The sequence below is a fragment of the Mya arenaria genome, chromosome 3 (genome assembly GCF_026914265.1).
Source record: "Mya arenaria isolate MELC-2E11 chromosome 3, ASM2691426v1".
Taxonomy (NCBI): Eukaryota; Metazoa; Mollusca; class Bivalvia; order Myida; family Myidae; genus Mya; species Mya arenaria.
The window spans coordinates 7,512,311-7,532,541 of NC_069124.1; the positions used below are offsets into that span (position 1 = coordinate 7,512,311).

The window sequence follows — 20,231 nt, forward strand, 5'->3', positions numbered from 1 at the left end:
TAAGCGTGGTCCAAAGTCAAATTAGAACATATTCGAATGAATTACGATGCTAAAACATATACTGAAGTATTTAAAGAATTTATCGGAAAAGGTATTTTTCCAATAAATATTCTTGGAAAAACGCAGTGAAAAATCTATATTTCGAGTTGTGTAGAAAATTAAGTAATGGTTAGAATGCATACAAAATGATTGTTCCCTGGTTGGGTTTACACTTATCCAGACCAAATATAAGCCTTGTTTTATGTTGCACTTGAGCAAATTATACAGCAATTACCAAATTCCATGCTCACATGCTTTACATGTATTACGCAAACTTTACTCACGGCCCTTTATACGGGTTTGTAAATATAAAAAAATATATGCAATAAAAAATTAATCATAACATACAATCAATGTTTTGTCCAAATTATGGAAGTATTAGAAATAAACTCTTGAGTAATTTATCAAAATTATTAATAATATTATATTCCAACTGGTTCGGTGAACAGGGGCCCATTTCTTAGTAATTACAATTATTGTCAGGATTCATAAGCCTCAACTAGCATTGACTATAATCCGTGCGTGTACAAGTTGTGCAGTCACTTACAGTGATCAACGGTGGCACTGAACAGTGGTTTTACTTTTACAAGAAGTACATAATGTCGCTTTCAACCCATTGCAGCATTATTGTAATTATATATAAACTTTTGCAAAAGTGTAGCCCTTAAGTCATTTATGTGTCTGTTATGCATACAGTACATGTCTGAAATGGCATGATCTATTATTAATTACATATAATAGGAATGTAATTGTATAAGTACAATATAAATTCTGTTTTCTAGTGTATATGGATTTTTTGCTCTTTTACTATGCATATACTTTCTCATAATGTCTGACTTCGTGTGTGGAGAATACAAATAGTAAAGTATCAGGTTTCAAATATAAATTCCACACGAACGGCACCATGTTCCCGAATTTCCGTGTAATTTGTTGTCTGCTACAAATGTGGTTTGACATTAACCGATTTGTCTCATCTGAGGCGCATGCGCAAGATTAATGTTGACATGTCAAAAACGTAAATATCAACGTGGAAATTTGTCAAGAATTATTTGCCAGTAAGTTTTCAATCTGTGAGTTTCAGTGCCTTTGAGTGTGTTATCTTGAAATATTGCATCAAATAAAATCCTGAACTAAACCTGTCCTTTCCCCATTAGTCTGATTTACACTTGCATAAATTATTGCGTCAATGACTTATTTGGAATTTTTAATCTTAAATGCATATGGTATTTATAATAATTTCAAGTCTATATCATTGTAAGTAGTGGTATAAAAATCCAGAATTCTTTTCACAGACACCATAACATGTTCAGGCGATTTTTTTAATTACATAACAAGAGGGCTCAAATTTGCCACTTGCACACTCGTAAAATGCTTTGTGAGTTTAAAATTTGCAGAAAATAAGCAATATTCGAAAGATATACAAACATAATTGTTGATCAATTCCTGCACAATAGATGTTCTGGATGGAATACGGCTGATTTGAAGCCGTCAACTGTCTTTGCTTGCGCAACACTATCACTCAATTTATTCCAGTCAATAATTGTTCGTGGGAAAAATGATTGGTTATAACTTAGGGTTTTACACTGAATAGTTTTGAAGCATGTAGAATGATTAATTGACTGATTTGTAATAATGTTATCAGTGGCACAATTCTCAAAAGTCTTAGCTTTCACTCTGCGTTTATTTGCTCGGACAGGCGTTAAATAGTCTTGGCATGACAGGGCTGGCACCAGCCCCCCGACCACCTTATAAAACATCGTCAGTCTGTTGGCTTTCCTTCGGTCCTGGAGTGAAGGTAGTTTCAGGCCTCGAAGCATTTGTGTGACGCACCCAGGGGACCTGGTGGTGTAGTCGCCCGTGATAAACCTAGCGGACTGTTTTTGGACCTTCTCAAGCTTGTCAATGTCTCTCTGGAGGTATGGATCCCAGACGATCGAACTGTATTCCAGGGTAGACCGTACCAAAGACAGGAATGCTGTTTTGCGACAGGATTCAGGGCAGTGATTCAGGTTCCTTCTTAGAAATCCTAGGGTTGAGTTTGCCTTCTTGGTAATCTTGCTGATATGGGCACTCCATTTCAGGTTGTCTGATATGGTGACTCCTAGGTATGGATTCTCTGGTACTTGTTGAAGGATGTGGTTGTCCAACTGGTAAAATCTGGACGATTTCTGGTTGATGCTCATTATGTAGCATTTCTTCACGTTAAAGCGCATTCCCCAGGTATTGGCCCATGTTTCAAGCTGACGGAGGTCCTTAAGGAGAATTTCATGATCTTTGCTATTTTTGATTGTTCGGTACAGCAGGCAGTCATCCGCAAATAAACGTACTGTTGACTTAAGCACCATCTTTCAGTTTTCAGTTGATACAGGTACACTTCCCTCAGACTGGAGGAACGCTAACATTTCGGCTGTATTTAAGAAAGGTGATGTACACCTAGCCGAAAACTATAGACCAGTATCCCTAACGTGTATATCCTGTAAACTCCTTGAACATATCATCTGTACACATATTCTGGACCATCTAGAGGCAAACAACATCCTGACCTCATTAAACCACGGTTTTCAATCTGGCTTTTCTTGTGAAACCCAAATACTCACAACAGCCCACGACCTCCTCTCCAATCATGATGTTGGATCACAGATTGACATGGCCATACTCGATTTCAGCAAGGCCTTAATGACACCGTGCCTCATAAGAAGCTTCTACACAAACTTCAGCTGTATGGAGTCACCGGCAACATAAACAACTGGCTAAACGACTTCCTGAGAAACAGGACCATGAAGGTAGTGGTTGAGGGTGAAGAATCCGAACCAGCCGCAGTTGACTCCGGCGTACCACAGGGCACAGTCCTCGGCCCACTCCTCTTCCTTTGTCATATTAATGATCTACCAGACTCAGTTAAGGCAGGTGCTATCTGGTTGGCGCAGGTCTTCAATACTAGGTTTGATATCTTGTCTGGTCCAAGGGCTTTGGAAGTGTTGATTCCTGTTAAGAGCTTCTCGACCCCTTTCGTAGAAATTGTAAGAGGGAGTATATGGCACTTACTTCTCTTGGATTTATCTGGGAGTTGTGGGTTGCTATCGTCCCTGGTGAAGACGGACTTGAATTGGTCAACAAGGATTTGGGCCTTCTCTTTGCCATTGTTGACTAGCCTTCCTGCCTTCTTGAGGGGTGCCACTCCAACGCTATCTTGTCTTCTGGATTTGACGTACCGCCAGAATGGTTTCGAGTTATTCTCTTCGAGTCCTTTCTGAATAGTGTTGTTGATGTGGTTGACCTCAGCTTTCTTGAAGACTTTCTTGCATTCACGTTGGTACTGCTTAAACAGGCCCCACTGTTGGGTTTGCTTAGCGTGTTTGTATAACCGGACTTCCGCCTTATCATTTTCTTCAAGTCTTTGTTGAGCCAGGGCAGTGATTGGCGTTTTTTACTGAGTTTGGATGTAATGTTAGTAGTGATAGACTTCTCAATGCCAGATTTGAAGATGTTCCATAGACTTTGAACAGAGGTTTGATTTCTACCTGCTTCATAAGTAGCTGCCTTAGAGAGGTCTTCCATGTCTTTTTGTATGTTATCCCAGTTCGCTTTAGAGTAGAGGAAGGTCTTACATGGTTTTTGCTTTATGTACTGGGGGATGATGTTAATGTCTGTCACAACCATAGCGTGATCACTTATACCTGGGACAGAAGAAGAAGTTTTTATCAATGAGGGGTTGTTGGTTAAGACCAGGTCAAGCATGTTGTTATCTCGAGTTGGCTGGTTGTGTACCTGAGTAAGGCGGTGTTCAATGGAGAGATCAATCAAAGCTTGTTGTACTTCCCTGTCGGCTGCACTCTTGTTGACAACCATATTGGACCAGTCTATGTCTGGGCAATTGAAGTCGCCGGCCAGAATGATGTGTTTTTCTCGTGCTGAAGTAGTAAGTTGACGTAAAGATTCATCAAGTTTTCGGATGTCGTTTATGTTTCTGTGAGTCATATAGAAGGAGCAAAGGTAAAGGTCCTTGCTTTTCCACGTCTTGATCTTCGACCATACTATCTCGCAATCGGTTGAGAGTTGTGGTTGAGCATCCATGGTGAGGTTACCTCTAGTGGTGGTAAAAACACCTCCTCCGACACCAGATGACCTGTCATTACGGTGGACTGTCAGTTCAGGTGGGAATATCTCACTTGACTTGATGCTGATCTTATCGGGGTCTTCCCCAGGCTTCACACCTTTCAACCATGATTCGGTTCCACATATCAGGTCAGGTTTGATGTACTCAAGCGCGGCGTTGAACTCGGATCTGTTGGTGCGAATGCTGCCAAATGGGTCCGACTATCGGACACATTCCCAAAGCAAAATATAAGATATTTTTCCCAATTTTCATAAAAAAATCCCAATCAAAATGTCTTTTTACATGTACTGGATCATTTTCAACATCATATCAATTATGTGATGTTAAGTTTTTTTGATAATTGAATTCGGAAATCATTGATTTTCATCACATTTAGATATCTGTATGAAATATTATCTGTCATGATTGATTTATTGCAATAGATATTTACACCCAAGGATTGATATTTCAGCAAATTTGGGAAATAAACCAATATAAAACCATTTCCTAATTCGCTGGAGACTAGACAGCTTTTTCTTTTAACTGTAAAATTTCCCAATTTCGGCATTTTCACGACGCAAAATTTCCCAAAATGTCTAGGGTCTTTTTCCCAAATTGGGCAGAAAAAGCCCTGGCTGCAGCAGTTGACTGTGAGTAGTCTGAGGTTTGACTGGTTGAACAATAGACTAGTTCATTATATCTTTTAATAATTGTTAAAACAATATTTCATTTCATTTAAGAAAACCTTTCAGTAATCCTTTTTTACACATTCTGTAAATGGAACGACCCGACTGTAACTGGAAACATTTAACGCGGGAAAAGATCAACCACTTGAAATCACTTTTAAATGTAAAATTGAAACACTTAAAACAACAATACATTAAGACATTTAACATATCATAAATTAACAATTTCTAAATTGTTGATTAACATTTTAAGGGACTTGCTGAGACATTACAAACAAAAACAAGATGAACAATTTTCATGTATATTGTTATGCAATGAATGCGATCCGAACATATCAGAATATGTTGCGTTCATCGGATGATAACCGCAATTGCTGAAAGGCAGTTCATTTAAGGAACAGAAGTTGAGGTGTTAACATAGGATTATAAATTATGCTCTACAAATTTTCACCGGACCAAGATTATAAGTAGAGTGCATGTTTAACCTACATTGTATCAATCAATGTACGTTTAGGGTCATAATCTCTCTGGTTAGATACCCATTTTTTTGTTTGTATTGATAATAGTAGCCAAGGTCAGCTGTCAGATAGCCATATTTGTTAAATTACTATTTTCCACAATAACTGTATACTTTTTATGCCCCCGAAGGTGGGCATATTAAAATCGCACCGTCCGTCCGTCCTTCCGTCCGTCCGTCCATGTGTCCGGCTCAATAACTCGTGTCCAGGCTGTAACTTTCCCTTGTATGGACAGGTTTTAAAATAACTTGCCACATGTGTTCAGCATAACAAGACGATGTGTCGCGTGCAAGACCCATGTCCCTATTTCTTAGGTCAAGGTCACACTTAGGTGTTTATTCACAATGGAATGCTGCATATAAGGACATAGAGTATAGGTTGTCGTGTCCGAGCTGTAACTTTCCCTTGTATGAACAGATTTTAAAATAACTTGCCACATGTGTTCGGCATACCAAGACGACGTGTCACGTGCAAGACCTGTGTCCCTACCTCTTATGTCAAGGTCACACTTAGTGTTTATTCACAATGGAATGCTGCATATAAGGACATAGAGTATAGGTTGTCATGTCCTGGCTGTAACTTTCCCTTGTATGGACAGATTTTAAAATAACTTGCCACATGTGTTCAGCATACCAAGACAACGTGTCACGTGCAAAACCTGTGTCCCTACCTCTTATGTCAAGGTCACACTTAGTGTTTATTCATAATGGAATGCTGCATATAAGGACATAGAGTATAGGTTGTCGTGTCTGGGCTGTTACTTTCCCTTGTATGGATAGATTTTAAAATAACTTGCCACATGTGTTCGACATACCAAGACGAGGTGTCGCGTTCAAGACCCGTGTCCCTACCTTTTAGATCAAGGTCACACTTAGGTGTTTATTCACAATGGAATGCTGCATATAATGTCAAAGAGTATAGATTATCGTGTCGGGGCTGTAACTTTCCCTTGTATGGACAGATTTTAAAATAACTTGCCTCATGTGTTTGGCATACCAAGACGATGTGTCGCGTGCAAGACCCGTGTCCCTATTTCTAAGGTCAAGGTCACACTTAGTGTTTATTCACAATGGATTGCTGCATATAACGACATAGAGTATAGGTTGTTGTGTCTGGGCTGTAACTTTCCCTTGTATAGACAGATAATAAAATAACTTGCCACATGTGTTTGACATACGAAGACGAGGTGTCACGTGCAAGACCCGTGTCCCTACCTCTTAGGTCAAGGTCACACTTAGTGTTTATTCACAATGGAATGCTGCATATAAGGACATAGAGTATAGGTTGTCTTGTCCGGGCTGTAACTTTCCCTTGTATGGACAGAATTTAAAATAACTTGCCACATGTGTCCCACATACCAAAACGATGTGTCGCGTGCAATAACCGTGTCCCTACCTCTAAGGTCAAGGTCACACTTAGGTGTTTATTCACAATGGAGTGCTGTATATAAGGATACAGAGTATTGGTTGTTATGTCTGGGCTGTAACTTGTTTTTGTATGGACAGATTTGAAAATAACTTGCCACATGTGTTCGACATACCAAGACGACGTGTCACGTGAAAGACCCATGTCCCTACCTCTAAGGTGAAAGATACACTTAGTGTTTATTCACATGGAATGCTGAATATAAGGACATAAGAATGTAGGTTGTCAAGTATGGGTGGTATTTTCTTATGTTCAGAGGCAATTTAAAATAACTTGCCATATGTATTTATTTGATCTTTAACTTTTCATGTACTGACCTTGTTCATAGGTCAATGTCACATTCGGGGGCAATCGTCACATTCTGTGACAGCTCTTGTTAATCGTGTGTTTTAAGTGTATAGGAACTAATGTCTTGCAATTTGTTATTCTCTTCCTTTGTAATTAATTAGTGGAGCATACATTGTTTCCAACAATAGCCTTGTTTATCTTTCCAGAACTTGTAGATTAGAAAAGGAACAATGTCAGATTCAGAAGAGGAGTTTGCCAGTGCAGATGAGGGAGATATGGAAGCCAAATCTGGCGCTGGTATGTCATATGACCCCTCTTGTGTAAAATATTTTTGTCCTCTTAAAATACTATACATACATGTAATAAAAGACCAGGACGAGTAAAAGTGGAGGCAAAGAATATTCTTATTGATTGTTTTCCTAATATCGGAGTATTTCTCAATTAATTTCAGCATTTATTTGATAGGAATGGATTTTCGTAAATAGAAATTTATAAAAATATATAATCACTCACAAGTATAAAACATGTTCAACAAAAGTTGAGTGCTCTATTGGTATAACATAACGTCCTTACAATTAATTCAATTGCAGCATCCAAACAAAGTCATGTCAAAGAAACTGTTAACCAGACTGAAAAAGCAGGAGTTGAGAAGGACACTGTAAAGACTAAATCTTCCAAGAAAGGGTCAGAAAAGACTCATACAAAGCACAACCAGGACACTGCCAGTAAAAGCCCTGAGGGTGAAGGGCCTTTACAGAAAACAAAATCTCAGAGCAAACCAACCAGTGGAGGAAAAGGAAAAAAGGGGAAACAGAAGAGTAAGGGAAAGGTACAGAAGCAAGAAAAGGAGACCAGTGATGAAACTGATCCAACTCAAGCAAGTGCTAATGTTGAAAAGGAAGATGAAGGTGCCAGTTCAATTTCAAAGGCCACAAATCTTTCTGATGTGAACTCAGAGAAAAAAGACTCGTCTGATGGTAAAATAGAGCTAAATAACTCTCAGGTGATAGACTCAGAGGGGGCAACTTCATGTGTGTTCGAATCTGACTCCAATACAGACTCAACAAGTGCAATAACTCATGAAAAACCAGCAGGAACTCAGCTGTCAGAAAAACTTGTAAGTGAAGAAACACTTGTAGGTGAAGGTGCTTCAAAGAAAGAATTAACAGCAGAAGAATTGGAAGAGAAGGCAAACATGATAAAGTCACCGTCCTCCCAGAGTATATCTCGGCCACCACCAGATCATACTGACAAAGAAGAGGCAGTGTTACAGAAATTGGCTGGGGCAGCTGCAGAGAAAAAGGTTTGTCTGACATTCTTAATATTAATATTGGGCACTATTGTAATGGAAAAATTGTTTCATGTCATAATTGTTATATTGAAATGTACTGTATGATAAATATCTGTTTCAAAACATTCTGAGAATACAAAGTAAGTCTGTATAGGTTATGTGTTGATAACATACTGGTATTGCTGCCATTAGTTTGGCATGTTTTGAATGGAATGGCTGATCTGGACCCCAAATTAGAGAGTTTTTGGTTGCAATTTGTGCTGGTTTCTCCAATGAATGATAAAAGGTAGCATCAGGTACTAAAATTCTAAATTTAATTCAACATTATAAAGTCTTGTACGGTTTTCAAAACACTTTTTAGAAAATCTAAGATTTCTTTTCATTCAGTCTTACTATTCCATTACTTGTCTTTTCAGGGAGGCTGGGGCTGGGGCTGGGGCTCTTCCCTCTTGGAGGTGGCATCTTCATCTGTTTCTACATTCACCAAGGAAGTTGGTAAGCATTTGTATGAATAAGGCTTTTTGATTTTGCTTCATGTTTTTGCCATGCTTTTGACTACCTACAAGATATATACATGAAACTTATTCATTACTGCTAAACATATGCATGTATTGGCCATGACTAGCTTTACAAATTTATACACGACTCTTGGTCATTATTAAATTATAAATTGTTCCTGTCTTTCAAAACATGTATGTAATATTGTTTTTAGCACGTTTTGTGTGTATAACAAGTTACTTATATTTTCAGGAGAGGGTCTTCACACAATGATGGAAACAGTGGAATCCACCCTGAATGTTCCTGACCCAGAGGAACTGGTTAGAGGGAAGAAAGAGGGCGGGGACGCTGACACAAGTGAAAAAGGAAAACAGGATACAGGTACATGTTCAGTTTCAGACTCCATTATATTCATATGGGCCTTTAGACTAAATATATTGTAAGTGAAAGTAATTTTATATGTAAGAAGAACAACTAACAGTCTGTCAGGACACAGCACTGATACATCTTGAAGTAGTTTCATTTATCAGATTCCTTTTCTAAAATAGATCTATCTGTTCTGATACAGGCAGCATACAATGGATTCAGTGGAACTCTTCTTTTGTGGATGCATTTTTGTAGTGGTAGATAGCAGTTGAAAAATAGTTGCTTTAAAACATAATTCTTATGGTCGGCACAAAAGATAGTTTGTGAGTATAACTTATTTCTTTTTTTTAGAAACATCAGAAAAAACAATATCCAAAGAAAATGAGAAGCCAAAAGAAGTGACACAGTCTGATAACCAGTCAGAGAAAGCTGAGAACCAGTCTCCTGAAGCAGAAGCAGATAACCAGTCTGCTGAATCCAGCAACCAGTCAACAAAAACTAGGAACCAGAATAAATCAGAAGAAGCTGAAGGCTGGTTCTCGTCTTGGGGCGTGTCTAATATCTCCAAAATGGTGGAGAATACGGTAAGGTCATCATTGAGAGAAAAAACCCGATCAGAAACATGGTGATTCTGACGTGCTATTTCCTCCACTGTTAATCAGCATACTAACAGATAGGAATGCAGACACAGTTCTATTACATAGAATTGAGAAGAAAAAAGCAGATAGAAATGTAGTTAAAGCTCCATGACATAAAATTTGTTAGTTAGAATTGATTGATTTATACTCCCATATACATTTTGTTCAAAATTTCAGAGCAAGAACCTGGTAACAGGCAGTCTGGACGTGTTGGAAAATATCGGAAAGAAAACATTTGATGCCATCAATGAGCGAGACCCAGGCCTTAAGAAGACACGTCACTTCCTGTTGGACAGGGGAGATAAACCAAACCTGTCAGCGTCATTGCGTGAAGCAAAAGAACAGGAGGAAGTGCGAGCACAGCACGAGAAGGAGTCTGAGGAGGCAAGGAAGGCACACTTTGGGTCGTTGTTTGATGAGTTCCAGGGTATGGAGAGTTTTATTGTCAACTGAAAATGATTTGTCATTATAATCAAATTTTAGGGGGTTAGCCACAAAACAGTCATATTATGTTCCACTTTATTTTGATAGTAAGTGTGAGTTTGAACTGTATGGACCTTTCACCCTATAGTCTGTTACCTGGATAGAAAGAAGTGATAAAAAAGGCCATTTGAGGTTGTTGTTATCATCTTATTTCATTATTTGCTGTCTGAGGTCAAAGGTCCTTTGAAGAAGCACTTGACTGATTGTTTTCATGATTGTATCATTATAATATGTAATACCCGTCTGATATAACTTTATTAAATAAATGTCCTAATTTTTGAAATTGCACACACATTACATGTATGCTACTTTGTTGTTCTCTCACAAAAGTTAGATTTATTAATGATTTTTCAGGGTTAGCCCACCTTGAAGCTCTAGAAATGTTGTCCAATCAGTGTGAGAAGTCTGTGAATGCCCTACTTGGGTCTCTATCGCCTGACACCCTCGGGTCCATAAAGCCCACACTGGTCCAGGTGCGGGCAAATTGTGAGGTTGGGGAGGACGAGGAGGAAGACGTGGAAGAGCAAGACTTTGAGGTCCTTGTGAAGGGTTATGTTAGGGACCTTAAAATAGGGGCCACACCAGATAAACTCATAAAGGTAAGAGATTGCTCGGCTGCATAACTCTGTTAACAAATGATGTTGGAAAAGAAGATAAAGTATATAATGAGCTCATTTCTGTGTTGTTAGATTTGATTTTAAACAGTAAAGTCATTATTGGGCACACCAGGTAAAAGTTTATGTTAGTGATGCGTTTTATTTGATAATTACAACTATGTACAACAGTGACTGTAGTAAACTTTTTAAAAATATATTTTTTTGACAAAATGATATATTTTTTGCCGAAATCTTATGACAAGTTTATTCTCTGGAGGTGGATGTTGTCACCTATAAACGTGATGTTGTGAAGAACTTAAAAACTTCGAAAACAAAATAATATTTTTGACAAGTCATTCTTATGTCCAATGAGTGCAATAACTTTTGACAGTTTATTAGATCAGGTTTCTAAATAACATTTCTGTGATGCAAGTTCAAGCCCCTGTTTTAGTAGTTTCTTCTCTGGAGGTGGATGTTGTGAAAAACTTTTGATTTGATACAATCATTATTAAAACAAAGAGCCTTATATGCGTTATGTTCTGAGAAATATGTTTGCTTGTTTGTACTCAAGGTGGTGATGGTTGAATCAATTGAAAACCACTAGTATGAATCTTTATGAAACGGCTGCAAGGTTTTTATGTTATTCGAGAAGTCCATATAACACAGTTTGAGTAATAATTAAGTATCATTGCCTTGTGAGTGGATACTTGTTTAACATGGTAAACAGGCCATTTTAATATATTATATAAAAATCAAAAGCGCCACAAGCTGGAGCAAACTTGTTTGAGATATTAGTTCATTGTTGCATGCATGCTGCTTTATTGAGTAAATTGTGTGATATTGCGGGAAAACAACATTGCTAATGGTATTTCGCCCATTAATGTAATGTAATATACTCTGACAAAATTTAAGCTGGCCAGTTAATTTTCTTCAACTCTCAAAATATTTTGCTAATTCTTAAAATATTTTTATGCAATATTGATATGAAATATGAAAACATCTTGATATGAAAAGCAAAAACTGATATAATTTTTTTTCTAACTTTCATTTCTTTATCTCCATAAACAAAATGAAAACATTTCATTGGTTTTTTTCATTCAGGCACACATAAGAATTCTTGAAGAATGGGAAAACCTCAACTCACTGGCTAAACCTGATGCTAAGGTGAGAAGACTTGATTTTATGTATATTGCAATTATAATAATGAGATCTTTTTATACCCCCGAAGGTGGGCATATTAAAATCGCACCGTCCGTACGTCCGTTCGTCCGTCCGTCCGTCCATGTGTCCGGCTCAATAACTCCTGTCGGGGCTGTAACTTTCCCTTGTATGGACAGATTTTAAAATAACTTGCCACATGTGTTCCACATACCAAAAAGATGTGTCGCGGGCAAGACCCATGTCCCTACCTCTACGGTCAAGGTTACACTTAGTGTTTATTCACAATGGACTGCTGCATATAAGGATAATGGTATTGGAGTATAGGTTGTCGTGTCCGGGCTGTAACTTTCCCTTGTATGGACAGATTTTAAAATAACTTGCCACATGTTTTTGACATACCAAGACGACGTGTCACGTGCAAGACCCGTGTTCCTACCTCTAAGGTCAAGGTCACACTTAGTGTTTATTCACAAAGGAGTGCTGCATATAAGGATCATAGGTTGTCGTGTCCGGGCTGTAACTTTCCCTTGTGTGGACAGATTTTAAAATAACTTGCCACATGTTTTCCACATACCAAGATGACGTGTTGCGTGCAAGACCCGTGTTCCTACCTCTAAGGTCAAGGTCACACTTAGTGTTTATTATGCCCCCCTTCGAAGAAGAGGGGTATATTGCTTTGCACAGGCATGTCGGTATGTCGGTCGGTCGGTCGGTCCGTCGGTAGACAAAAGCTTGTCCGAGTGATAACTCAACAATTCCTAGACGTATGGTCACCAATCTTCACATGAAGGTTGGGCCTGACCAGTAGATGACCCCTATTGATTTTGGGGGTCATCGGGTCAAAGGTCAAGGTCACAGTGACCTTTAATGGTAAAATAATTTTAAAGCTTGTCCGAGTGATAACTCAACAATGCCTGCACCCATGGCCCTCAAACTTGAGATGGAGGTTGGGCCTGACCAGTAGATGACCCCTATTGTTTTTGGGGGTCATCAGACCAAAGGTCAAGGTCACAGTGACCTTGAATGGTAAAAGGTTGTCCGAGTGATAACGTGACAATGCCTGCACCCATGGCCCTCAAACTTGACTTGGAGTTTGGGCCTGACCAGTAGATGACCCCTATTGTTTTTGGGGGTCATTGGGCCAAAGGTCAAGGTCACAGTGACCTTAAATGGTAAAAGGTTGTCCGATTGATAACTCAACAATGCCTGCACCCATGGCCCTCAAACTTGACTTGGAGAATTGGCCTGACCAGGAGATGACCCCTATGGTTTTTGGGGGTCATCTGGCCAAAGGTTAAGGTCACAGTGACCTGGAATGGTAAAAGGTTGTCCGAGTGATAACTTGATAATGCCTGCACCCATGGCCCTCAAATTTGACTTGGAGGTTGGGCCTGGCCAGAAGATGGTCCCTATTGATTTAAGGGGTCATTGGGCCAAAGGTCAAGGTCACAGTGACCTGGAATGGTAAAAGGTTATCCGAGTGATAACTTGACAATGGCTGCACCCATGGCCCTCAAACTTGATTTGTAGGTTGAACCCGGCCAGAAGATTGTCCCTATTAATTTTAGGGGTCAATGGGCCAAAGGTCAAGGTCACAGTGACCTTGAATGATAAAAGGTTGTCCAAGTGATAACTCAACAATGCCTGCACCCATGGCCCTCAAACTTGACATAGAGGTTGGGCCTGACCAGTAGATGACCCCTATTGATTTTAGGGGTCAAAGGTCAAGGCCACAGTGACCTTGAAAGCAAACTCGACAATTCTTGGACCTATGGTCATCAAACTTGACATGAAGGTTGGGCCTGCCCAGTAGATGACCCCTATCGACTTTGGGGGTCATCAGGCCAAGGTCAATGTCACAGTAACCTTTAACGCAAAAAAGTTAACAAATCTTCCCCCACTGATATCTCAACAATGCCTGAACCTATGATCATTAAACTTGACATGGATGTTAAGCCTGACCAGTTGATTCATAGAGCCAAAGGTCAAGGTCACAGTGATCTTGAATGGTAAAAGGTTGTCCGAGTGATAACTCAACAATGCCTGAACCCATGGCCTTCAAACTTGACTTGGAGTTGCATCTGACTTGTAGGTGACCCCTTATGATTTAAGGGGTCATCAGGTCAAATTTCAAGGTCACCGTGACCTTGAACGAAAAAAACTTGTCTTGTGATAACTTGACAATGCCTGCACCCATGGCCCTCAAACTTGACATTTAGGTTTCTGGTGACCAGCTGCTGACTCTGGATTTTGAGTTCATAGAGTCAAAGGTCATGACGGTCATAACACACTTTATCCTCACACATTTTAATGGTCATAATCTTAAAACAGCAACAAATCAGCTGTCATTTCAGTCCATGCATATTTCATTCAATTGTCCATATAATCCTGACAACATGGCGCTCAGGGGGGCATAATGTTTGACAAACATCTCTTGTTCACAATGGACTGCTGCATATAAGGACACAGAGCATAGGTTGTCGTGTCCGGGCTGTAACTTTCCCTTGTATGGACAGATTTTAAAATAACTTGCCACATGTGTTCCACATACCAAGAAGATGTGTCGCGGGCAAGACCCATGTCCCTATCTCTACAGTCAAGGTCACACTTAGTGTTTATTCACAATGGACTGCTGCATATATAAGGATAATGGAGTATAGGTTGTTGTGTCCGGGCTGTAACTTTCTCTTGTATGGACAGATTTTAAAATAACTTGCCACATGTTTTTGACATACCAAGACGACGTGTCGCGTGCTAGACCTGTATCCCTCCCTCTAAGATCAAGCTCACACTTCAGTGTTTATTCACAATGAAATGCTGAGTATATGGACATAGAGTAGAGGTTGTTGTGTCCGGTCTGTAACTTTCTCTTGTATGGACAGATTTTAAAATAACTTTTTAACATACCAAGATGACGTGTCGCATGCAAGACCTGTGTAGGTTGTCAAATATGGGTGGTATTTTTTTATGTTCAGAGGCAATTTAAAATAACTTGCCATATGTATTTGACATGTAAAGGCAAGATCAATTTTTCATGTACTGACCTTGTACTGACCTGACATAGGTCAATGTCACATTCGGGGGCATTTATCACATACTGTGACAGCTCTTGTTATGTGCATATATTGGATAAATAAAAAAGGGATAATGCCTTCTGACTTTGCCTTCTGATTTTGTTTTAAGGTTCAGTACTTGTACGTGCGGATTCCTGTATGATTCTCAATTAGGCCATACCAAATTGTTTATATGTTTAGCGTCAACCCTGCGTACAAAAAACTAGCTATCCAGAAAACAAAAACAAATGAAAGCCAAAATTTTACCAAATGAGTGACATCCGATATAAAATAGACGCCAGAGCCTTCTTAGTCAGTTCTGACCCATGCTCAATTTGTTAACATTTCCACTGCAAAATGAGATCAAATAAAACTTGCATTTAAGTGTGTTGATCATAGGAATCACAGAAAGTGTATCATTTTCGGATATCAAATGCCAAGAATACTAGTACAAAATATAAAGCATGTTGTTTGCACTTGCGTTCTGCAGTCAGAATTTTTGTGAAAGGATATTAAAAATATTCATATCCATCTGCATGCAGGGTGAGGCACTAAACATAGAAAAAATTTGGTATGGCTTTATTGTTGATTTAAACTTTGCCTAAAAAACAGGTTTGTAATTGTGTTTGATTTCAGATAAATGGATCTTAAATATGAATTACCTTCTATTTATGATTGAATAAAATTGACATAACTTACTGACATTATTTTAAATTGAGTAAAGTAAAAAGAAAAACTGCATACCACAGGAGCTCCACAGAGCTGCTATCAGTGGACTGGCAGAGTTTACCTCGAAGAGCATAGAGCAGTTTCACAAGGCAGGGGAGCTTATACTGCTGGACCGCAGAGAGTTGTCTGACTTTGTTGTGGCCAGTGAGACATTGCAGCGGCTTACCAAGGTCCTGTGTGCTGAAGTGGGCATTCTCTCTTCTAGATTTACAGAGACATTGAATAAACAGGTATGAGAGTTGGGGTGGTGATGGGGTGCCTGCCTCTAACCTAGAAGGTTGTTGGTTCCACCATGTGTTGGGGTGGTGTATTGATGACCGCTTCACACCCGGGAGGTTATTAGTTCCACAATGAGGAGTGGTGAAGTGGTGTCCACCTCTCGCCCAGAAGATTGTGGGTTCCATTATGGATAGGGGTGGTGAAGTGGTGCCTGTCTCTCACCCAAGAGATTGTGGGTCCCACCATGGGTAGGGGTGGTGTAGTGGTGCCCACCTCTCACCCAGGAGATTGTGGGTTCCACCATGAGTAGGGGTGGTGTAGTGGTGCCCGCCTCTCACTCAGGAGGTTGTGGGTTCCATCATGGGTAGGGGTGGTGTAGTGGTGCCCGCCTCTCACCCAGGAGATTGTGGGTTCCACCATGAGTAGGGGTGGTGTAGTGGTGCCCGCCTCTCACTCAGGAGGTTGTGGGTTCCATCATGGGTAGGGGTGGTGTAGTGGATCCACCTCTCGCCCAGGAGGTTGTGGGTTCCATCATGGGTAGGGGTGGTGTAGTGATGACCGTCTCTCACCCAGGAAATTGTGGGTTCTATCATTGGTAGGGGTGGTGTAGTGGATCCACCTCTCGCCAGGGAAGTTGTGGGTTCCATCATGGGTAGGGGTGGTGTAGTGGTGCCCGTCTCACATCCAGGAGGTTGTGGGTTCCACCATGGGTAGGGGTTTTGTAATGGATCCGCCTCTCGCCCAGGAGGTTGTGGGTTCCATCATGGGTAGGGGGGTGTAGTGATGACCGTCTCACGCAGAGGAGATTGTGGGTTCTATCATGGGTAGGAGTGGTGTAGTGGATCCGCCTCTCACCCAGGAGGTTGTGGGTTCCATCATGGGTAGGGGTGGTGTAGTGATGACCATCTCTCACCCAGGAGATTGTGGGTTCTATCATGGCTAGGGGTGGTGTAGTGGATCCGCCTCGCACCCAGGAGATTGTGGGTTCCACATGGGGAGGGGGTTGTGTAGTGGTGCCTGCCTCACACCCAGGAGGTTGTGGGTTCCATCATGGGGAGGGAGTTGTGTAGTGGTGCCTGTCTGACACCCAGGAGGTTGTGGGTTCCACCATGAGTAGTATCTTAATGTTATCATTTCGTTATGTGACTAGGTATTTGAATTAACTTGAAATGACTTTAGCAAGTATTTAGTTTGATAACACTGCCATCAGGGAAATTCTTACCTTAGATTTAATTTTTGAAACTAAGATCCTTAAATTGAAAAGGGCTCATGGGTATTAAACCATACCATAATTGCTTTCTTTGCAGGAGAAGACAGATGAAATAAAGATCAGTCACCTTGTTACAAATATCTACTTAGAGGTCAGTACTTATGTTTATCATGTAAATGTCATGTCAGTGCTCACACAAAGTGAAGTGCTAATTGTTGATGCGCCTTTAAATGTCACTTATGCTATCAACACTCATGCCTGATGGATTGTTCCATCACAGCATGTGCTTTACAATTATTTACTCATGTAGCTATCCAATTTTAACCAGCCATTTTTGACTGGGCCTTATGTTTTCCTACATGCCCTACATCTGTTCAATACAGGCCTATGACTCCTCCAACATGTAGCGCATAGGAGAACAAGTTTCAGAAAACGTAGTAACATTATTCTCCTAAAAATGTACTTTATAATTATTATGTGTGTTGACACTTATCGAAAAAAAAATTGTTTGCCCATACAAAGTCTAATAATTTAGTACACTTGATCTTTTGTACAACATATGAGCATTAACCCCTTTAAACATATAGCCAGAAGTGTAAACTTTCATAGTGCAAAGTACATCTACTAGGGCACCCGACTCTTGCAAAACTTCGCAAAATATGTACACATTATGGTAATCATGTGTGTCTAGTTTCAAAACAATCTGTCAAAAATTGCAGAAGGATTTGCTCAACAATAGTTTTTTGCAACAGACTGCCCACCCATCTGACCTTTCAACTAACAAACGAACCATATGGGAACTCCATTATACCATCTTTAAACTTTGTTTGCAGGGTACAAATATTGTATAATTAATGGCATTAGATCTGGATGATTACAGAAATGTATCCATTTTACAAAATTACTATTAATGATTTCTAATTTTGGTCTTTACTATTTCAGGCTAGTAACAGCAGCTCGTACATCCAGGATGGTTTCCAGCTGTTGTTACCAGTGTTACAACAGGCCACCATAGAGTCAAGCCAGGAACAAGACAGTTGATACTCGCATAGTTACTTCCCTTTGTTTGGGTTGTGCCATTTGTGAATGTTATAGTAATTGAAGTAATTAAATATGAAGTGTTTTGTCAAGGGACATTTTCAATACCTTATCCCTGCCATACATTTATGTGACCACAAAATTCTTGTTCAATTAAAATTACAAGTGGAATATGGTATGGTAGGCATCTAAAAAGAATGGAATGAAAATTGGAAATTTGGCTAAAATTCACCCAAAATCATATGGTATATCACTACTTACCGGTAGTGTAATTACAGGGGAGATCGCTGTGTTTAAGCTTGATGTTGTAACAATTATTTGATTTATGTAATGAGTATTACACTTAGAGTGCTTATGTAAAGCTTGTCATTTATCAATTTACTTCAGTTTTTGTTTACTTTTAAACATTTATTTTGATTAACTTATTGCTTTTAATCTTACCTTAAGTTGTGAAACAGGGATAATGTGAACAATTCACTTTCTTTTAGTTTACTAGTTCATTTCAAACTATTATAAAACTAAAAGAACAAGTGCGTAATCAATTATTTAAAAATATGAATGTAATTTTGGTTCATTTTCAGTTTTGTGTCTGAAATGAATTTCTATTTTTTGTTGACATGACACTGCATGGTCGAAGGTTCGAGTCTGTAATTTTAATATATATGGCTGGTATGGATTTTTAAGTCTTTCGTTACTATTATAGTGTATAAAAATAATATTAATGCAAAAATAAAAATGAATTTGATATTTTCTTTGTTTTTTATTTAGTCACCATGTACTTGACTAAAACACGTAATGTAACAAGAAAAGGTGAGTAAGAAAAAAATTATAAAAAAATGGTCAGTGCTAGGTTAAAAGTACAGAAAGAAAACAGGTCAGGATTCTGTGAACTCTTGTAACAACCAGTAAATAACGTAATCGTACGTATTTAAGCACACTCAAAAAGTATTGCACTATCTTTGACCTGCCCAATGTGTTGCTTTTTCATGGGAAGACCTATTATCCCCCGCCTATGAAATAGGGAGGGGGATATTGAAATGGCGTTGTCTGTCCGTCCGTCTTTCCTTCCGTCCCGCCTTCCTTCCGTCCATCTGTCCGTCACCTGCGTTTTCTCAGTAACTAGCCGGTATAATTTCATGAAACTTAAAATAAATATGAACCACTATACTGGAATGATGCCCGTCCAAAAAAAAATTTGATTGGTCAATTGTCCTTGGAATTATTGCCCTTGATTTTTTGAAAAATGCACATTCACAGCCATTTCTCAGTCACTAGCTTACAGAATTTCATGAAACTTAAAATAAATATGAATTACTATACTGGGATGATGCCTGTTCATTTTTTTTTTTGGATTGGTCAATTGTACTTGGAGTGATTGCCCTTGATTTTTTGAAAAAACTCATTTACAGCCATTTCTCAGTAACTAGTTGGTAGAAATTCTTGAAACTTGAAATAAATATGAACCAACATACTGCAATGATGCCTGTTTATTTATATTTTGGATTGTGTAATTTCTATATGAGTTATTTGCCCTTGATTTATTAAACGATCCATGTTTGCAGCCTTTTCTATGCAACTAGCCGGTAGAATTTCATGAAACTTGGAATAAATAAGAACCAACATACTGTGATGATGCCTGTATATTTTTCTTTTGGATTGGTCAATTTTCCTTAGAGTTATTGCCCTTGATTTATTAAAAAATCATTGTTTGCAGCCATTTCTCAGTAAAACCAATCTGCTTATCTTATTCTTTCTGAGATTTTTTTTAACCTTCAAGCACAAACAAGCCATCAAGCACAAACAAGCCATCGTTGGCGGGGGATATCTTTTCACTGAAAATGCTTGTTTCTGTCTTACTTTGGCCAGGTTGTCTTTCATCTGAAAAGCCAGCTTGGTT

The 20,231-nt window shown here is 39.2% G+C and overlaps 1 protein-coding gene across 2 annotated transcripts; it reads left to right on the plus strand.

Annotated features, from left to right (window-relative positions):
* Positions 1–1,008: 1,008 nt before the first annotated feature.
* Positions 1,009–19,087, plus strand: LOC128227429 (protein FAM114A2-like). 2 transcript variants are annotated; one of them, XM_052937962.1, is made up of 12 exons: positions 1,009–1,094; positions 7,259–7,349; positions 7,643–8,355; positions 8,760–8,838; positions 9,094–9,222; positions 9,559–9,791; positions 10,023–10,272; positions 10,683–10,927; positions 12,026–12,088; positions 15,888–16,097; positions 17,394–17,447; positions 18,239–19,087. In XM_052937962.1, the coding sequence occupies exons 2-12, from the start codon at positions 7,283–7,285 to the stop codon at positions 18,335–18,337; spliced, it is 2,142 nt and encodes a 713-aa protein (XP_052793922.1). In that variant the 5' UTR covers positions 1,009–1,094; positions 7,259–7,282; the 3' UTR covers positions 18,338–19,087. The 2 variants fall into 2 exon arrangements, with proteins under 2 accessions (XP_052793922.1, XP_052793923.1); XM_052937963.1 differs by having other exon boundaries at positions 1,045–1,109.
* The last annotated feature ends 1,144 nt before the right edge of the window (positions 19,088–20,231 follow it).

Bases quoted from the DNA above. Each gene is read 5' to 3' on its own strand.
- LOC128227429 (XM_052937962.1), top strand. From the start codon at position 7,283: ATGTCAGATTCAGAAGAGGAGTTTGCCAGTGCAGATGAGGGAGATATG. The intron at 16,098-17,393 runs GTATGAGAGTTG...CTTTCTTTGCAG, and splicing joins CAGAGACATTGAATAAACAG to GAGAAGACAGATGAAATAAA. The intron at 17,448-18,238 runs GTCAGTACTTAT...TTACTATTTCAG, and splicing joins TTACAAATATCTACTTAGAG to GCTAGTAACAGCAGCTCGTA.